Source organism: Daldinia vernicosa (genome assembly GCF_022497035.1).
Source record: "Daldinia vernicosa strain CBS 139.73 unplaced genomic scaffold F5Y00scaffold_16, whole genome shotgun sequence".
Taxonomy (NCBI): Eukaryota; Fungi; Ascomycota; class Sordariomycetes; order Xylariales; family Hypoxylaceae; genus Daldinia; species Daldinia vernicosa.
The window spans coordinates 186,707-205,170 of NW_025953932.1; the positions used below are offsets into that span (position 1 = coordinate 186,707).

At 47.5% G+C, this 18,464-nt stretch overlaps 4 protein-coding genes across 4 annotated transcripts; 2 read left to right on the forward strand and 2 right to left on the reverse strand.

Moving 5' to 3' along the window:
- Positions 1-304: 304 nt before the first annotated feature.
- Positions 305-1,850, reverse strand: F5Y00DRAFT_39686 (uncharacterized protein). Its single transcript, XM_048013611.1, has 2 exons — positions 624-1,850; positions 305-551 (listed from the first exon to the last, which is right to left on the reverse strand). The coding sequence occupies exons 1-2, from the start codon at positions 1,667-1,669 to the stop codon at positions 344-346; spliced, it is 1,254 nt and encodes a 417-aa protein (XP_047866013.1). The 5' UTR covers positions 1,670-1,850; the 3' UTR covers positions 305-343.
- A 5,310-nt stretch (positions 1,851-7,160) lies between these two features.
- On the forward strand, positions 7,161-10,195 carry F5Y00DRAFT_233562 (putative excision repair protein rhp3). The gene is made up of 2 exons (XM_048007319.1): positions 7,161-8,148; positions 8,223-10,195. Exons 1-2 carry the CDS (start codon positions 7,558-7,560, stop codon positions 10,029-10,031), a joined length of 2,400 nt encoding a protein of 799 aa, XP_047866014.1. The 5' UTR covers positions 7,161-7,557; the 3' UTR covers positions 10,032-10,195.
- Positions 10,196-12,088, reverse strand: F5Y00DRAFT_233563 (PRP3-domain-containing protein). The gene has a single exon (XM_048007320.1). The coding sequence runs from the start codon at positions 11,799-11,801 to the stop codon at positions 10,326-10,328; it is 1,476 nt and encodes a 491-aa protein (XP_047866015.1). The 5' UTR covers positions 11,802-12,088; the 3' UTR covers positions 10,196-10,325.
- A 176-nt stretch (positions 12,089-12,264) lies between these two features.
- Positions 12,265-17,761, forward strand: F5Y00DRAFT_233565 (beta and beta-prime subunits of DNA dependent RNA-polymerase). The gene is made up of 2 exons (XM_048007321.1): positions 12,265-12,620; positions 12,676-17,761. The coding sequence occupies exons 1-2, from the start codon at positions 12,439-12,441 to the stop codon at positions 17,642-17,644; spliced, it is 5,151 nt and encodes a 1,716-aa protein (XP_047866016.1). The 5' UTR covers positions 12,265-12,438; the 3' UTR covers positions 17,645-17,761.
- Positions 17,762-18,464: the final 703 nt, after the last annotated feature.

The following is an 18,464-nucleotide window of genomic DNA, read 5'->3' on the forward strand; positions in this document are numbered from 1 at the left end:
ATGTGCCTAGAACCATCCTGAACGCCTAGTTGCTCCCCAGCTTGGTGAGCTTGGGATGAGCCTCCATGATGCTAGCTAGTAATACAAATGATGAAAGTTGAAAGATGAAAAAACAAAACCAAAAACCACGCTTTCAAAAACAAAGTTATGACATGCTCGATATGATAGAAAACATCCCTCCCAGGGCAAAAGTTCTATGGCCCGTTTTCCAGCTAAGAACCAACTCCAGTAAACACCCGGGATATGCGTACAAGTGGAATGAATAATAATGGTAAACCGATAGATGAAATGGCTTCCTGTCGCCCCCGCGTCCTCGTCGTAATCGTCATCATGGTTCGAGTCATCATCTCTTCGTAAAAGGCATAGGTGCTAAGAGGTTGCCGTTGCCGGCCTGGGACATAGTCATCGGCGGTAATTGAGCAGCGGGAGCAACTAGGTGCCCGGGGGTGCTACCGAGCGTTCTCGTCGGCGCCGGGTAAGCATCGTAGCCGTCGGAGCGCAAGTCTAATGTGCCCAAATCGAAGCGCTTGGAACAACCGTCTTCCATATGTCTTAATTAATTATATGTTAGCTTTAGAGCCCCCGCATCTATGTGAAAAAGAAAGGATGTATATATGACTTACCTTCGAAGGGTATCTTTCCGCGCAAACATTCGGCCACAGTAATCACACCTGTGGTTCTTCTCTTTCATGTGAACACTCTGGTTGTGCCTTTGTAGATCCGTCTTACGAACGAATTTCTTGTTGCAATCCGGAACCGTGCAGGGAAAAGGATATTCCCTCTTCTCGTCGTGGGTTTCCATATGCGCTTTAAAATTGTAGCTCCTGCTAAATAGCTTACCGCACCCTTTAACCTCGCACTGAAAATTAGCCTCCTCCTTCGTCGTCAATTTTCGAGGCTGCCTCCTCGCCGCCCTTGGCACGCGTAGCTGTCGCCTATCGTGAGAGAAAGCTGCCCCGGGTCCGCTAGGTCCAGCATAGTATTGGTCTGTCTCGAGCGACGGGTATTCAGACCTAGGCCATGACCCTGAAGGGACATCTGATAGATAACCTGAGCTACCGGCAGTCGAGCCGTAACTATTATGTTCTAGTGGCAACGAGTGGGCGGAACGGGGTGATGGATACTGTGTTAGTTCAGCTCCAGAATAATCGGCAGCGGCGGCAGCAGCAGCAGCAGCGCTCTCCATCTTGATCCGCGGTATTGGCGAAACACTATGTGAATAGCCGAAGGCGTGCCTCGAGGACGGGTCTGGCGATCGAGAAGCTGCCGAAGACATGGGAGGAGTACCACTACTTGACAGCACAGGTACGTGAGTATGATGAGATTGGTAGAGCTCATGGCTATACGATGCATGCATATTGTTAGGTTCGTAGTGAGCGAAAGGATCATAGTCGGCCGACGACATGTTCGGGGCCGTTGACGTTGAGCTAGGGTGCATTACGGCAGTCCCACTCCAACCGGCCGAGGTCATAGCATCCAACGGCGGGAGCGAGTGTTCGGAGCCCATATTAGAAGACATGGTTGCGCAAGGCTGCTCAAACATGGAGGCGATCTTGTAGATTGGGTCAACAAATTCCGGCGAGGGATAATCCAGAGTAGGGCTGTCGGAGCAATTTGTACTTGGAGGTGACGCCGGTGACCTGGTCAAGGATGGAGGTGATAGATCCATCGGGGCTGTATCAAACGCAAGATGCGTTCCAACAGACGGTAAGGTTGGTTGTATAAAAAGAGCTAAAGGGGGAGCCTGGTTGTTGTGCAACAAGGCGTGCCCGGTGAGAGAAGACGACACAGCAGTGACTTATGGGAAGCTGGGAAGCTATGGGAGTGTCTTCTTCTTCCAACTGTACGTGTATGACGGAATAAGAGTCTAATTTGAGGCTTGATTAAGTGATCAAGGTGTGTCAATACATAAAAAAGGCTATGGAGACATTCCGTGGGATGTAAGCATAGTTATACAGAAAGCAGTCTGGTCCCTTGTAAGTACAAGGGGAGTAGACCAGGAGTCTCGGCGCACACCCCTACTATGTATGTCTATGTACGTATCGTACCAACCAGCGTTGGCGTAACAATGGGAATCTCCAGAGAGTTGGAAGAAGTACCGTAGGAGTGAAACTGTACTCCATATGCCTGCATCAGGATAAACATAGCCAGGCAGACAAGACTCTCAGGAACGAACGACAAGCGCGATATGTGAGGCAGACTCCGGAAGATTAATGTATACATGGAGCCGGGGGGTGGGATAGCCCACGGTCCTCGTAAGGCCAGACCCATTTTTACTGGTCTGGTCGGCCTGTCATATTGGGTAAGAGTGGTAGTATATCAAAATTGAGGAGGATACAAGAACCACAAGGGTGTGTGCGTGAGTGTGTGGTGCCAAATGAGATGTTCGCGCGGCAGTCTCAAGCGTAGTGGGTGCAATGTAGATGGCAGGGGGGCCACGGGACAAGAGACACCATGGAATATACACAGCAAAGATTAGTACCATAACGTCAGACTATGCGTGGGTACGTTTAACGTAGCATAGCTTAGTTACTAGTAGTTACTATAGTGGTACACGAAGGAGGAATTTCCATACTTAGAAAAAAAGGTACTACACTTGACACTTGTAAGGTAACCCAGCCCGCAGCCCGGCCTGTACTACATACATAGTGTAGGCAATAAAGATCGGAGACCGGGACAAGAGAAGAAGAAGAACGGATGAATGACTTAGGTAATATCACCGTACGACTTCGGCGGTTGGAGCCGGGGGCGGGGGAATAAACTGAGCCAGGACGGAAAATCGAAAAAATAAAATATTCGAGCCAACATTGTCTCGGAACATGTATGTAAATATTATCACTAACCTGCTTTTGTTACGTAGACTACCGTCAAGCCTACTTAGGTAGCGTTTATGTGTTATGTACCTGCGCGCGCAGGGTAGTGTACACGTGTAGGTAGGTGGTAAGCAAGCGAACGGATAGGTACACCTAGGAGATCCAATCCGGCTTCTCGAAGGTCTGAATCCTCCAGGTGCTGCAGAATTGGTACCCTTATAACAGGCCCCCCTGTCCTTCACTTTCGTAAAATAGAGTTCTTATTCAACGAAACCCGCGGGTTTGCAAAGAGGATAGTTAAGCGACCAGCGGTTAGAAATATACTATGTAATAGCTCGAGAATCTATTCGCGAGTTTACGCTGATAATTCATGCGGTTGAGGAAGGTCATCAAAGGCCTCTGCCTCATTAGTCTCATTAGTCTCATTAATGCTAGAAGAGGGTCAATGTGACCATAATGAAAAATTAATAGATGATTAAGAGGACGATGTCAGCGGCTCGTCTGCTGCGCTTATCGTCGTGTTCAGGCTAGCGCGGACGTGTGTTCTTTTTAGCATTAAGAAAAAAATAGTGGCATGGTCTGATGTGTTGTTGGTCCTCGGAATACTCAGAATAGGTAAAGTATGGGGTTCGTCGCCTAGCTAACGTTTTAATCTACTTTAGGTAGCGTGGGACAATAGGGCGGAAAAGCTGTGGAACTCTTTTTTCTATTCCTCCAATCATCATTACGTATTTCGTGTACTACGGCAATGTACTTTGGTGAATCGGAACCCCAAAACCGGTATAGCCATCCCGCGATAAGACACAGGGGACGTCTACTGGTTCGAGCGTCCTAACTAAGGCAACTAAAGCCCGCACAGGGATCTGTTAGCCACATTCTTCGACTTTCACTACACAAGCACAGACTTGCGGAACCCACTGCCGTCGGGTGTTAGTACGCCTAGTAAAAAGCCCCCTAAAATCCAGGGGTTATTGTCAACTCTCTCGTTAGTGGCAACACGCTGTGATTGAGGTAGGCTAGATTGAGGGTTAGTAGGTAATGCTGTTGGTCTTTTACGTGTACCGTACACGTACACTACTATGAAGCGAGATGAGACCACCCATCCCTAACTATATTTCTAACTTGGTATTGTATATTCAGAAGTTATACTGATACAGTATGAGAAACTGTAGGAACAAATAGCTATATCCTTAATAGTAGCATAATAGTAGCAGCATAGCATCAGCATACAAAAACACCAGACGTTAATCTTCTTTTTGGACGATGTAACTCTTCTCGTTGGTCTTTTCGTTCCAAGTTGAACAAAAACTAAATGATCACTAATCCTACGAGACAGGGACCTGACCAACGTTCCCCGCCAGACGAGCCGTCGGCTAGCTAGTGTATTCGCAACGCTATTTATTCCCTGGAGGCTGGAGGAATGTTTATTTTGAGGTCTGAGGCCAAGATCCCGATAGCACTAACAACCCTGATCGTAAATATTTTAATAGTACTCCACGGGCTGCGCCACAGCACATTATCAACGAAGCCAAGCTTTCATCTAGAAATAGATATGTACGTAGTATCTCAAATATTTTATCCTTACACTATTTACATGGTCCTCGTTTTTAACCCTCAACAGTCTTGGTATGACAAATCTCGTAGGACGGCGATCGATGACCGGCGTATGAAGTCATATGTAATTGTAAGTACAGAGCAGCATGTTTTTAGCTGCACCGCCATTTGTCGATCCTCAGATAAGGTTGATGTCATTCTGGTGCTGTCCTTGCAGATATCTGAGACTTACATCCTTGACCGTACTGCAGGTACCACAAGAGCATCGACCCTTCGTGGCTAGGTATTTTGATTTTATTCGTCTTTTAGCGGTACGATGATAGGTAGGATCCTACCAACGTTACGACAAGACAAAAGACTCTCTTTTAGACTCGTACTGCCCTAGTAGCCCACTTACATATTGTACATACCAGGGCAAGGTAAAAAATAGTGAGTAAACCTAAGACATAAGACCCTAAGACTCTTTACACACATATATATACGGCCCCCATCTCCCGCGCGCTAGGCGTAGCCCACGTGTTTAGCCGGGTTCATCGGGGTGCGGGTCTATCATAAGCTCTCGAATGCTTACCCAATAGCCGCGTCTCTTGCGCGAACAAAGAACTGGCGGACCTTCCACACACGGCAGTTAAGCTAGGTACCCTGCCCCGTTTCGGGAGACATAGTGCTGAGAGGCTTAGCTACTCGAAGGAGCCAAATTTACATAAAACTATCCGTTTCAGGAACATTATGAACGATGAATAAGAAATAGCTCGCTGTTAGTTCCTCGAAACGTTTCAACAAGCGCGAGCAAGCAGTCTCCCACGCTCTATTTGGTTAAAACATTCTATTCATATCAAGATAGTGCATTCATAAGCTAGCTGCTACCCATACACTTATAATACATATGACTACCAACAGGTCGCCAAGACCTAGCCTCGCAAACCTCCCCTGTACCTAGCATTTACATATCTTCACGGGGATGGCGGGACATGCAGAGCATACCGCTAGTCGCTAAAGAAATCGGTTAAGGCGGAACGATCCACGCATCTCATATACATGGTATACTGTACTTCTCGCAACCTCTTGCCTTAACTATTTCATACTGTACTTGGACTTTTAGATAGCGGAGAAGCATCACGAAGAAAGAGATCCGAGCCCCAGGCACGTTACCTACGTATGGAGTCGACTCGATGAGCACATACACTACGGTAGCCAAGTACATAGCTTCATATCCCTATCTCGGGATTTGAGGGCGCAAAGAACATACGTTGCTCTGTGCTAAAGATGGTCCTGATACGGCATCTCTCCACACATGTGTGCGGGTTACTTCAAGGAGGATTCCTCTAAACTCACTAATACGGTTCGCTAGGGAAGGCCTGGCCACTTGTATGCTAGCAGATTATGAAGGCCAAGTTTCATTCGGTTTCGGGGGCTAAAACATACTCTATTTACATGAATAGTTTTAGATGACCACATACATATAACATATAATTCTAGGTCAGTATGAATCGTCGCTAATTGGGTATGCCTTACCAACATGAGGCTAGCCTTGCAGGATTCACAAACTTCAGCATGACCTGAAACAAAGAATTGATTAAAACGTACTGCAGCGTAGTATTTTCATGCCGTCTAGTTGGTCAGCCATCAATTCGTGCAGTGAGGCGTGTTCTTAAAAAAAAAATATCAGCTGTGCAACATCTCGAAATAGTAACACGGGTAGGGCTAAAGCTGAGCTGAGGTTACATAGCCAACACCAACATAATAGTAGCATTCGCGTATTATTCGGCCTCGGACTAAATCGGACAAATACGGAAAATGGACATATCGGCGCTGTGTTAGATAGATGCGACCGAAATTCGGAAACGAAACTCGAAAATATTTGGCGAGCGCAAATGTTCCGAATATATGTTCCGAGTACCGAGGAGGTTATGCCGTGTTGTGTTGTGTTTTGTCGGTAATTCGATAAACTGCATACATCCCCATTTTCATGATAATGATATCGACGATGGATGGAACAGATTAAAATGATTGAAAAAAAAAGGGGAAATCGATTAAGCTTAATGTATGTACTGTGCCAGATCCCGACAATCTGGGTTCAATCGCAACACCCCAAACCCAACTCCATGGATTGAGGCAGAGGCTATCGGGAGCATCTGCCCGCCATCGGGACGCTCGTTCCTATGGTGCTTTTGTGCAATCCGACGGTTTTGTATGGGTTGGTACCTATCTACGGGTGCCTCCCGCGCCGTCGAGATTCGGCTCATCCCGATACCACAAGCCCATACATAGATCTCGATTTTAGAGATTCTAAGGTTAGTCAACTTAAGTTTAAAAAAAAACCTTATTGCGACCGCGCTTTTTACAAGACCCATTCAAAGTTAATTAAATTATCATCGGAAAAGAAACTGGTGGTGGCTTAAGACGGCATAGCCAGGTAACAAATAAATGGTCCACAACAACGAAATAGCAGTTAAAACGTCACGTAGCATACCAATGATGCAGATATCCAATAATATAACCTCCTGTGATGAAATTAATAGGTAGTGCGATTCAAATTGACTTGGATATATATAGATATACATTAGGTATTCAATGTAGGGGTATTTCTGCGTATTTTTGGTAAGATGGGCGGATGAGTGCATCTTCTCCAACTGGTACTTCCATACATGAAGTACCTACGTAGGGCTGATAAGTGGATTATCTGTGGCTGCTCCAAGCCGCAACTTAGGTAACGTTTACGGCGTTTACCAAAGGAGAAGCGTGCATGAGCCACCAACTGCACAATGCTGCAGGCTGCATTCTTTATCTTATCCGGTATCAAATGCCAGTCAACTTCTACCTGGCAACGTCAACTATCGCGCAGCTATCAAACGTCGCGATGCGTATATACAAATTAACATGCAAAAGTCTAAAGCTGGTTTGAGAACATAGTAAAAGAAAATACCCAAGCCGAGTTAGTTTCTTTGCTACCGGCGAACCAAGCACATAACATGCTATTTGTAACATTTCTACGCGACTGCAACTGAAGGAGGCTCCACGAAAACGACCTTAACCCAGCCGCGCCAGTACGCATGCTCTAAGGTCTCCATCGACAACCTCTATCAAGTTTTATACGAATTTCTCCTGGCATCAGAGAACCTCACCCCTTTCCCATGCTTTAACCCTGCATGCTCACCTCCATATCGTATTTGCCTAAAATTCCGCAAAGATGAAGTTCTTCATTGACGACCTCCCGGTTCTCTTTCCGTATCCACGGATATATCCGGAGCAGTATGCATATATGTGTGATCTGAAGAGGACTCTAGATGCAGGCGGGCATTGCGTCTTGGAGATGCCTTCGGGGACCGGAAAGACTGTCTCGCTGCTGTCATTAATCGTCGCATATCAACAACATTATCCCGAACACCGAAAGCTTATCTACTGTTCTCGTACTATGTCAGAGATCGAAAAGGCACTAGCAGAACTCAAGGCATTGATGAAATTTAGGGCTGATGAACTTGGCCACGTAGAAGACTTTCGAGGGCTAGGCCTGACCAGCCGTAAGAATCTCTGTCTCCATCCTTCGGTCAAGAGGGAAAAGAGCGGCACCATCGTGGATGCTAGGTGTCGTAGCTTGACTGCTGGCTTCGTCAAGGAAAAGAGAGAGAAAGGCGAGAGCGTTGAGACATGCGTGTACCATGACAATCTGGATCTCCTGGAACCACACAACCTCGTACCCAACGGCGTTTGGACCCTTGATGGCCTACTAAGATATGGCGAGCAGCACAAGCAGTGCCCTTATTTTACATCGAGGCGAATGGTAAGTTCCTCTAAGTTCATCTTCCCGGGGTCTATATTTCTAGAGGCACAGAGCTCACGTTTTCCGGATTATAGATGCAATATTGTAACGTTATAATCTACTCGTATCACTACCTGCTAGACCCCAAGATAGCAGAACGTGTATCTAAAGAGCTCTCGAAGGACTGCATTGTCGTTTTCGATGAAGCCCACAACATAGACAACGTCTGTATCGAATCTCTGAGTACAGATATCACAGAAGATTCCCTACGAAAGGCCACCAGGGGTGCTCAAAACCTGGAACGTAAAATCGAGGAGATGAAGGAGACAGATCGAGAACAGTTGGAAAACGAATACCAGAAGCTAGTGGAAGGCCTTCGAGATGCCGATGAGGCTCGACAAGAGGATACTTTTATGGCCAACCCCGTTCTTCCCGATGACTTGTTGAAGGAGGCAGTCCCCGGAAACATCCGGAGGGCTGAACATTTTACTGCTTTCCTAAAACGATTTATCGAATACCTCAAGACGCGTATGAAGGTCCGCCAGGTCATCTCGGAAACACCGCCATCATTCCTAGCACATCTAAAGGAGCACACGTTTATCGAGAAGAAGCCATTACGGTTCTGTGCTGAAAGACTAACCTCCCTTGTGAGGACGCTTGAACTAACCAGCATCGAAGACTATCAACCGCTACAAGAAGTAGCTACATTCGCGACTCTTGTTGCCACATATGAGAAGGGATTCTTGCTCATCCTTGAACCTTTCGAGTCAGATACTGCAGAAGTGCCAAACCCAGTTCTACATTTCACGTGCTTGGATGCGGCAATCGCTATTAAGCCCGTGTTCGACAGGTTTAGCTCTGTCATCATCACATCCGGCACTATCTCACCCTTGGAGATGTACCCGAAGATGTTAGGCTTCACTACGGTCGTCCAAGAGTCGTACACTATGACCCTAGCGAGGAGATCTTTCTTGCCGATGATCGTCACCCGAGGAAGTGACCAAGCAACTATCTCCACCAGTTTCGCAGTCAGGAATGAGCCGAGTGTGGTCCGCAATTACGGTAACCTCTTGACTGAATTCGCAAGAATTACTCCAGACGGTATGGTCGTATTCTTCCCATCATATTTGTACATGGAATCTATCATTAGCATGTGGCAGGGGATGGGCATATTAGACGAGGTCTGGAAGTACAAGCTCATCTTAGTCGAAACACCGGACGCCCAAGAAACTTCGCTTGCACTTGAAACCTACCGCATGGCTTGCTGCAATGGCAGAGGTGCTGTCCTCCTGTGTGTGGCGCGTGGGAAGGTCTCAGAAGGTATCGATTTCGACCACCAGTATGGCCGAACTGTGCTGTGTATCGGTGTTCCGTTCCAATACACGGAGTCGCGTATCCTCAAGGCCAGACTACAGTTCCTTCGAGAAACCTATCGTATCCGAGAAAACGACTTCTTATCTTTCGACGCCATGCGACACGCCGCACAATGCCTGGGTCGTGTGCTCCGAGGCAAAGACGACTACGGAATCATGGTGCTAGCCGACCGCCGGTTCCAAAAGAAGAGACTCCAACTCCCCAAGTGGATCAACCAGGCCATGCAAGAAGTCGACGGGAACCTAAGCACAGATATGGCAGTCATCACAGCGAAGCGCTTCTTGCGAGACATGGCGCGACCCTTTAAATCTAAGGACCAAGAAGGGATCAGCATGTGGAGTCTCGAGGACCTGAAAGAGCACCAGAAGAAAGTCGACGAGGAGAGGATTAAGGAGTTGCAAGAGGACAATGCGGCTATCGAGGCTATGCATAGAGCGCAGGCTTTGCAGGCTATGCAGAGCTACAATGATGACTTCGATATGGATGACGACGATCTCGACGAGGGCATGATGGAACTTGACGCCGCGTGAACGCGAGTGTGCGCGGATAGGTAGGTAGTCACCAGCCCGATATTCTGTATAACAATCAAATCACATTAGAGCTTGGGGCTCTTCTAGGCGTTGGAAACCAGCAGCCAACACCGCAAGGTTAAATACCTAATCTAATACAAAATTGTTCAAGGCTTAAGAAGACTAAGTCAACATCATATTCGCAATTCTCAATATTCGCGACGTTTTATTACAAAACCTCCTAGCCTGATAACCGTGTGATTAATTTAACTATTATGTAGGTAGTAGGTAGGTAGGTACCTAAGTCAGCTCTACCTAGTGGGTAGACTTGGCGAGATTCCAAAAGTTCTCCATCTTGGATTTGGATAATACCTCCCTCGCCTCGCTGTCCGTCTCGCAGACCTTGGAACCCCATTTTCTAAACGCCCGGGACTTTACTTCTCCCTCGAAGATCAGCTTGCACTGGTTCTCGGCTAGATCCTTTAGATCGCCCTCTTCGTTTTCGGCCTTGAGCCATTGCTTCAAGGCCTCGTTCTGCGCGTCTTTCTCGCGAGATGGGAGGTTCTCGGTCCAGTTGATGCGGTTTAGGAGTAGTTTCTTGTAGTGCTTGATGGACCACTCGCCACCTTCTGCGATCACCAAGTTCTGCTTCGGATGCATGATAACTAACCCCGTGAGAGCCAGTTGGTCGGCATTGACGCTGATCTTGTACCGGTGTTGACCATTCGCTAGGCTGTTGATCTTGAACACCAACATGTGTAAGCCCTTAGCTGCGTCCTTCTCCTGGTTTGTGGCTAGCTTCTCGTGCTTCTGCTCCTTGGTCAATTTCCGCTCCTCGTTCGTCTGCACGTGCTTGTTGTGCCGATCCGCGATCTCGCGGTTCACGCGGGCTTCGACGGCCGTGGGGTCTTTGACGGCTTCCTCGCCTAGGACACGCATTAGATTGCCCTTCTTAACCTTTGGCGGCGGCGCAGGGACGAGGCCGAGTCTAATCTTGGCTTGTTCCTCCTTCAGGTCGGCCATTCGGCGCTGTCGGCGCAGCTTGGCTTGTTCCGTGGCTGTGAGGTACATGGGTTTCGGAGGGGGGACGTTCTTGTCCTGGGGAGGTTCGATGGGGACAGGGTGTTGGATATATCTAGTAATTATCGTGTCTTCGGTGTCAATCTTTAGCACCTTGGGGTTTTCTATGTCGTCGTAGTTCTTGCCGTCTATTAATCCTTCGTCCCACCACTCGACATCTGGAGGAGCTTCGATCACGAAGTTCTTCTCGACATCTTTATCCTCATCTATTCCGACCTTGCGCGTACCCTCCGCAATCTTCTTCTTCAGAGCTTCGAGCGCTGCTTGCCTTCGTAGCGCATTCGCTTGCTGGATGTATTTGCCTTTCTGGTTGAATATGAGTTGACGTGATTGTCTCGGTTTTGCGCCGGGAGCGCCTAGGCTCGCGTCAAAATAGGGATTGCTCTTGATTTCTTCTTGCGATGGGCCCGACAGATCAAGGGGTTTCTGTTTCGGTTGTGCCTTGTTGCCATCATTCCGCGATCGCGAACCTAATCCGGATTTCGAATCGTTGGTCTTGCTGCCGCCAGGCTTCCATTGCCCGATATCTTCCAACGCTGGATGAAGACCAACATTCAGACCACCTTTTGCTTTAGTAGATCCTATAGCTGCTGATACGCGTGCCTTCAATGCTGCTAGCTTGGCGGCTTTGTCCGTAGCAGACTCTGGTTTCTGTACTCGAGACCCAGCATCATTACGCGGGCCAAGGCCTGGCGAGCCGTGTCGTTCCATGAGATATGGTTATAGCTTTAGCCCGATGAGATGAAAGAGTGAAGTCGAAATCAGTGGGCAGGCATATGTTGACCTAAGAAGAGTCTGGATGGTATTTTGGTGATGATCTCGATGTTGGACAAAGAAAGGCTACCTCGGACAAGGTAAGAGTGGGCGAAATAAATTAAGACCACAGCTGGATCGGCACGCCTGCATTTGGTAGTTCCCTAGGAGAGGAGAAAGAAGCGCTTGTCTCACGTCTTTAGCTACCTAAGGTATGTACTTTGATAGTTGCACATTCGCTAAAGTCGCACTAATGATTGATTAATTGATTGATTGATGATAATGATATGTTAGATAAGATGTGTCACATGATCTTTTAATTCTGCCGTCTATCACCGCTAAAAAGTTCAAGCTCCAAAAATTTAGTTGATCGTGAACCCCACTAAAAAAACAGTATCCTCGACTTATAACTTATAAATAACCAGCCCTCCAATATAATACAAGAAAATCGCAATACCATGAGTTGATAGAGTTTTTATTGAGATTTCTTCAACCCTCTTTAAACTCTAGTAGCTCTAACGAACGGCACTAATTTAAAGTTCGAAACGGGTTGGGAAGGTTGCGCCGGGCTATGAGGTTATAAAAACCGTTAGCCATGAATATCTCACAGCCAATCCCGTCGGCTATCGACAGCGTCGACTTCGACTTCCTCACTCCTGCTGAGATCAAAGCTATTTCTGTCAAGAGGATTGAAAACCCGACCACTTTTGATAGTCTTTTAAATCCGATACCTGGTGGACTTTACGATCCAGCTCTTGGAGCTTGGGGAGATTCAGTGTAAGTAGAACCCAGAGGTGGTAGCATGCGTCGCATATGAAATTAACACTGGTAGATGCACAACATGTAATCTTACGCAGCCGAATTGTCCAGGCCATGTCGGCCATATCGACCTTCCAGTCCCTGTATATCATCCTGTTTTTATGGACCAGATTTTAAGATTACTTCGCGCGCAATGTCAATACTGCTTTCGCTTTCGAATGCGACGGGCCGACTTAAGCCTAGTCGCCTGTAAACTACGTCTTCTTCAATTCGGCCTTATAGATGCGGCAAATCATCTCGACGATATTACAGCTGAGACTACCGATATCGAAGTCGACGATGATGAAAATCTTTCGGACGGAGAAGAAAGCTCGGCTCTTGACAAGATAACTCGCATGAGAGAGGTTTATACCCAAACAACGTTGAAGAACCATAGGGTTGGGACCGCCGACATCAGGAAGGGTAAACATGAGGGTGCATCCGAGGCAAGGAGAGAAGTGCTTAAGGACTTCTTCAGGGATATAACCAAGGGCAGAGCATGCGCTACATGCCAGGCGATATCTCCAAACTTCCGAAAGGACCGGTTTGTGAAAATCTTCGAGAAGCCACTCAGCGCCAAGGACCAAGCCAAAATGGCGCAACGAAATTTCGAGCATAGAGACGCCTTGGCTATCAAAAGGAGATCCAAGGTAGACGTAACCAAGAAGCGTAGCTATGAGACAGACGAAGGTATCGCCGACATTGATCTACCATCAAGTGAGGGAGAGCCCGACCAGGATAATAATGAAGATGAAGATGAAGAGGGCGAGGGCGAAGAGCTTGACGAGAATGGCGATGTGATCATGTCGGAAGGTGGCGATGCTACCATCAAGGCCCCCAAGGCGAAGAAAGACGCATCGGCCAAACCTCAGCAACGCTATGTCAACTCGATGGAAGTACAGGCTCGACTCCAACTCTTGTTTGAAAAAGAGCAAGAAATAATGGGCCTTGTTTACAACTCGAGACCTCTAGGGAAGAAGCTCCCTGCCGACAACTTCTTCATCCAAACTGTCCTTGTTCCGCCTAACAAATACCGCCCCGAGGCGCGACAAGGCGACGGAGGCATTGCCGAAGCGCAACAGAACTCCCTCTACAAGCAAATTCTTGCAGCTTGCGCGCGCATCGCCCAGATACATAAGGAAATCACACAGCAGGGAAACGATCCCAATTCGACGTCCCGGCGGCGAGACATGTCTGAAATGCATGAAGCTTGTGTTCAGTTGCAAGATAGTGTAAATTCTTTAATTGATCGTGATAGAAATCCTATCCGCGGAGCCGCTGGAAAGAGGAATGAAGACGGTATCAAACAGAAGCTCGAAAAGAAAGAAGGGCTTTTCAGAAAAAACATGATGGGCAAGCGTGTTAACTACGCTGCACGAAGTGTCATTTCTCCAGATCCCAACATCGAGACCAGCGAAATAGGTGTCCCTCCCGTCTTCGCTAAAAAGTTAACATATCCGGAACCGGTAACCAGCCATAATTTTAGAGAAATGCAACAGGCAGTTATTAATGGTGTCGACAAATGGCCCGGTGCCGCCGCAATTGAGAACGAGAACGGGCAAATTATTAACCTAAAGAACAAATCTGCGGAAGACCGTGTTGCCTTAGCCAACCAACTTCTCGCGCCGACAAGCCAAGAGTATGCCGGGGTGAAAGGCAAAAAAGTCCATCGACATCTTGGAAACGGCGACGTAGTGTTGATGAATCGTCAACCCACGCTTCACAAGCCTTCCATCATGGGTCATCGAGCCAGAGTCCTACCCGGGGAAAAGACTATTCGCATGCACTACGCAAATTGTAACACGTACAACGCAGATTTCGATGGTGATGAGATGAATATGCACTTCCCTCAAAACGAACTTGCTCGAGCAGAAGCTTTAAAGATTGCCGATACCGACCATCAATATCTATCAGCTACCGCCGGGAAACCTCTGCGAGGTCTGATCCAGGACCATTTGTCTGTATCCGTTGCGCTCTGCAATAAAGATACCTTCTTCGACAAAGGTGCATATCAGCAGCTTGTATATGGCGCGTTAAGACCTGAGAGCGGCCATATCACATCTGAGAGGCTTGAGCTTGTCCCGCCGGCTATCTTCAAGCCTGCTAGGCGCTGGACTGGAAAACAGGTCATTACAACCATATTGAAGAACATGAAGCCGGCTGGTTGCGGCGACCTCTGGCTCACCGGAAAATCACAGCTAAAACCACCATCCTGGGGCAACTTTCTCGAAGAGAGTAATGTCTTATTTAGCGACGGCGAATTCATTACCGGTATTCTTGATAAGTCACAGCTAGGTCCTAGTGCTGGCGGATTTATACACTCTATCCATGAGATCTGGGGTCCTGAACTTGCCGCCAAGCTACTCAGTTGTCTTGGTCGTCTGCTTACCCGGTACCTCAATATGCGCGCTTTCACTTGCGGTATGGACGATTTACGACTTACACCGGAAGGTGAGAAGAGTCGCAAGGAGAAGCTAAAGAGCGCCAGCCATATCGGTCTTGAAGTTGCCGCGCAATTCGTGAGTCTCGGTGACCGCCCCAATATTACTAGCACGGATGAGCTGCTATTAGAACGGTTAGAGGAGGTTATGCGTGACGATACCAAGCAAGAAGGCCTGGATCGCATGATGAACTCTCGATCGCGCGAACTGTCTAGCGAGGTCAATAAGACTCTTCCCGCAGGTCTCGTAAAACAATTCCCTAAGAATCAAATGCAGTCTATGACTACGTCCGGTGCAAAGGGAAGTACTGTTAACGCAAACTTGATTTCTTGTAACCTTGGTCAACAGGTTCTTGAAGGCCGAAGGGTCCCTCTAATGGTTAGCGGCAAGTCATTACCATGCTTCCGTCCGTTCGAGACAAACATACGAGCAGGTGGTTATATTGTGAACCGTTTCTTGACTGGAATTCGACCTCAGGAATACTATTTCCATCACATGGCTGGGCGAGAAGGTTTAATTGATACCGCTGTGAAGACGTCACGATCCGGTTATCTACAAAGATGTTTGATCAAGGGAATGGAAGGTCTGAAAGTTGCTTACGATTCATCTGTACGAGACGCCGACGGATCAATGGTTCAGTTCTTATACGGAGAAGACGGCTTAGATATCACCAAGCAGAAATACTTGACTGACTTCGGCTTTATACTCCGCAACCAGACATCTGAGGTCAACTTACTTGGTATTGGAGAAAGGGGATGGGATCAAGAAATCTACGAATCCAAGGACTACGCTCAAAAATACCAAAAGAAGGCCATCAAGCAAGCCAAGGCTAATGATCCAAAGGCCCTCGACCCCATTCACACTGAGCTTAATCCCAACCGCCATGCATTCTCCACGTCAGAAAAGTTCTACGAGAAGGTGTCTGAGTACATCAAGAAAAACCAGGACGGTCTGATCAAGGAGAAGGGCGAGAAGAAATCAGGTGCTATGCTCATCCCTCGTAAATACGCCGAGAAAATATTCCATTCTAAATATCTTCACTCCTTAGTGGAACCAGGTGAGGCTGTAGGTATCGTTGCTGGTCAATCCGTTGGTGAGCCTTCGACTCAAATGACATTGAACACGTTCCATTTGGCTGGTCACTCTGCGAAGAACGTCACTCTCGGTATCCCCCGTTTGCGAGAAATTCTCATGACAGCCAGCGACCACATTTCCACGCCGTCCATGACGCTGGTACTAAACGAAGAACTATCGGAGGCGGACGGAGAGACATTTGCAAAAGCCATCAGTATCCTTCCGCTTTCGCACGTCGTCGACAAGGCTACGGTAAAGGAACGTGTCGGCAAGGGCATTGGCTACCGCTTGGCAAAGATGTTCGATATTCACCTCCAGTTCTTCCCGTCCACCGAATACACAAAGACGTACGCGATCAGTATTTCCGACGTCCTGAACACCCTCGAGATTAAATTCTTACCCACGCTGGAGAAATTAATCAGGAAGGAAATTAAGGCAAAGGTTGATCGAGAGGGTGACGCGGTACCTGAGGTTGGTGTCAAGTCTGGCGTAGTCGAAGTAGCATCGGGCAACCCCGACGCCGTAGCTCGCGATGACGATGATGACGACGATGATGACGATGACGATGACGCAACAAATGCCAAGCAACGCGCGAACCGATCACAGGCAGTTTCATATGGTGCGAATGATGAAGAAGATGACGAGATCCAGCAGCGAATGGAGAGAGAGGCATCACCGGAAGATGAAGAGGAGCCTGAGGACGAAGGATTTGGCGGTAGTCCGCCCCCACCAAGCGACGACGAAGATGAAGACGGCAGTACCAGCAAACGAGCCGGTGCCCGCGAAAGTCGTATCAAGGAGAGGACCCCGGTCGTATCTCGCTTTACATGCGACGAGAAGAAAGGCGAGTGGTGTGACTTCACACTCGAATACGATTCCAACATACCTAAGATCCTCATGTTGAGCGTTCTCCAGGACGCAGTCCGGAAGACGCTCATACAGCAAATCGATGGTATCAAGTCCTGCACATTCGTGGCCGACGAAAAGATAGTCGACCCGCGAACTGGAGAGGAAGAAAAGAAGGCGGTTATCCACACAGAAGGCGTCAATCTCCGAGCCATGCAGAAATATGGCGACTTCATCAACCCTAATAAAATCCAGACGAACGATATTGCATCAGTGCTCCAGGTGTATGGCGTCGAGGCAGCACGTAACAGTATCATTCGGGAACTTGGCGGTGTTTTCGAAGGCCACGGTATCGGTGTCGACAAACGACATCTCAACCTCATCGGAGACTACATGACGAGGAATGGAGGATTCACCCCGTTCAACCGCAACGGCTTGAAGGGAAACGTCAGTCCATTCACCAAGATGAGTTTCGAGACTACGTTATCATTCTTGAAGGACGCCGTTCTCGACGGAGATTGGGATGATCTTACCACACCCAGTAGCCGAATCGTCATGGGAAGACTCGGCATGATCGGCACGGGTGCCTTCGACGTTCTTCTCAAGGCACATCCGAAGAACGGGAAGAACCACTTGGGTTGAGAGGTCGTAGTTAATAAGATATCAAAATAGGCGCAATGGAATCTTTGAAATCTTGGTTTGGAGTACACTTGTATTCTTAGAGTTAGATATGGGAAAATACCAGCTATTTCACAATCATGTCTTATGACTTGAGTACAATGAGAAACCTCCTTAATATGATAAGACTTGCGTTGCAACTTCAAAAGAAGTCACCTCTATTTAGCGACATATGTAGTGAGGCCGCGACTTAGAATATGTAGAGGTGAAATCCTAGTACCACGTATATACAATTTGAGTTACCACGAGGCAAATTCATTTATTGATTCTGCCCTCTATTACGTATCAAGAGTCCTACCAAGTTTCACCAAAGACCGTAATGTGGAAATAAACTCTAATAGATACCCCTGCACTACGACTTAGACACGTAACTACGCGAATATTATAGTTACAGGGAAAAAAGACGGGAGAAATGTGTCCGAGCGGACGGGATTTACCATGTCGATATAGAATGAGCCGATAGCCGGGTAAAGGGGATTGCTGCCTACATAGTTGGATACAAGGAGATTAGCTCAGAGACTGGAGAGAATAAAAACATGCCAAGCTCGTTCTGGATATAAGCGGGAGTAAAAATTGAGCATTTATCGATCAGATCTATTAGCATATGTGATATATATATGGGAACATTCAACAGCGCACAAAACGTAGTTAAGAGTGCAGTGATCAACATCAATACTATTCTATGATAGAGGGGGTGATCGCATATTAGTAACACACATTCATATTCGATACCCTTAGCTTGACATATTCGGGCAAGTAGAAACATACTAGAAGCGACCTGATT

Bases quoted from the DNA above. Each gene is read 5' to 3' on its own strand.
- F5Y00DRAFT_233563 (XM_048007320.1), bottom strand. From the start codon at position 11,801: ATGGAACGACACGGCTCGCCAGGCCTTGGCCCGCGTAATGATGCTGGG.
- F5Y00DRAFT_233562 (XM_048007319.1), top strand. From the start codon at position 7,558: ATGAAGTTCTTCATTGACGACCTCCCGGTTCTCTTTCCGTATCCACGG. The intron at 8,149-8,222 runs GTAAGTTCCTCT...TCCGGATTATAG, and splicing joins ATTTTACATCGAGGCGAATG to ATGCAATATTGTAACGTTAT.
- F5Y00DRAFT_233565 (XM_048007321.1), top strand. From the start codon at position 12,439: ATGAATATCTCACAGCCAATCCCGTCGGCTATCGACAGCGTCGACTTC. The intron at 12,621-12,675 runs GTAAGTAGAACC...TAACACTGGTAG, and splicing joins GGAGCTTGGGGAGATTCAGT to ATGCACAACATGTAATCTTA.
- F5Y00DRAFT_39686 (XM_048013611.1), bottom strand. From the start codon at position 1,669: ATGGATCTATCACCTCCATCCTTGACCAGGTCACCGGCGTCACCTCCA. The intron at 552-623 runs GTAAGTCATATA...TAATTAATTAAG, and splicing joins CGGAAAGATACCCTTCGAAG to ACATATGGAAGACGGTTGTT.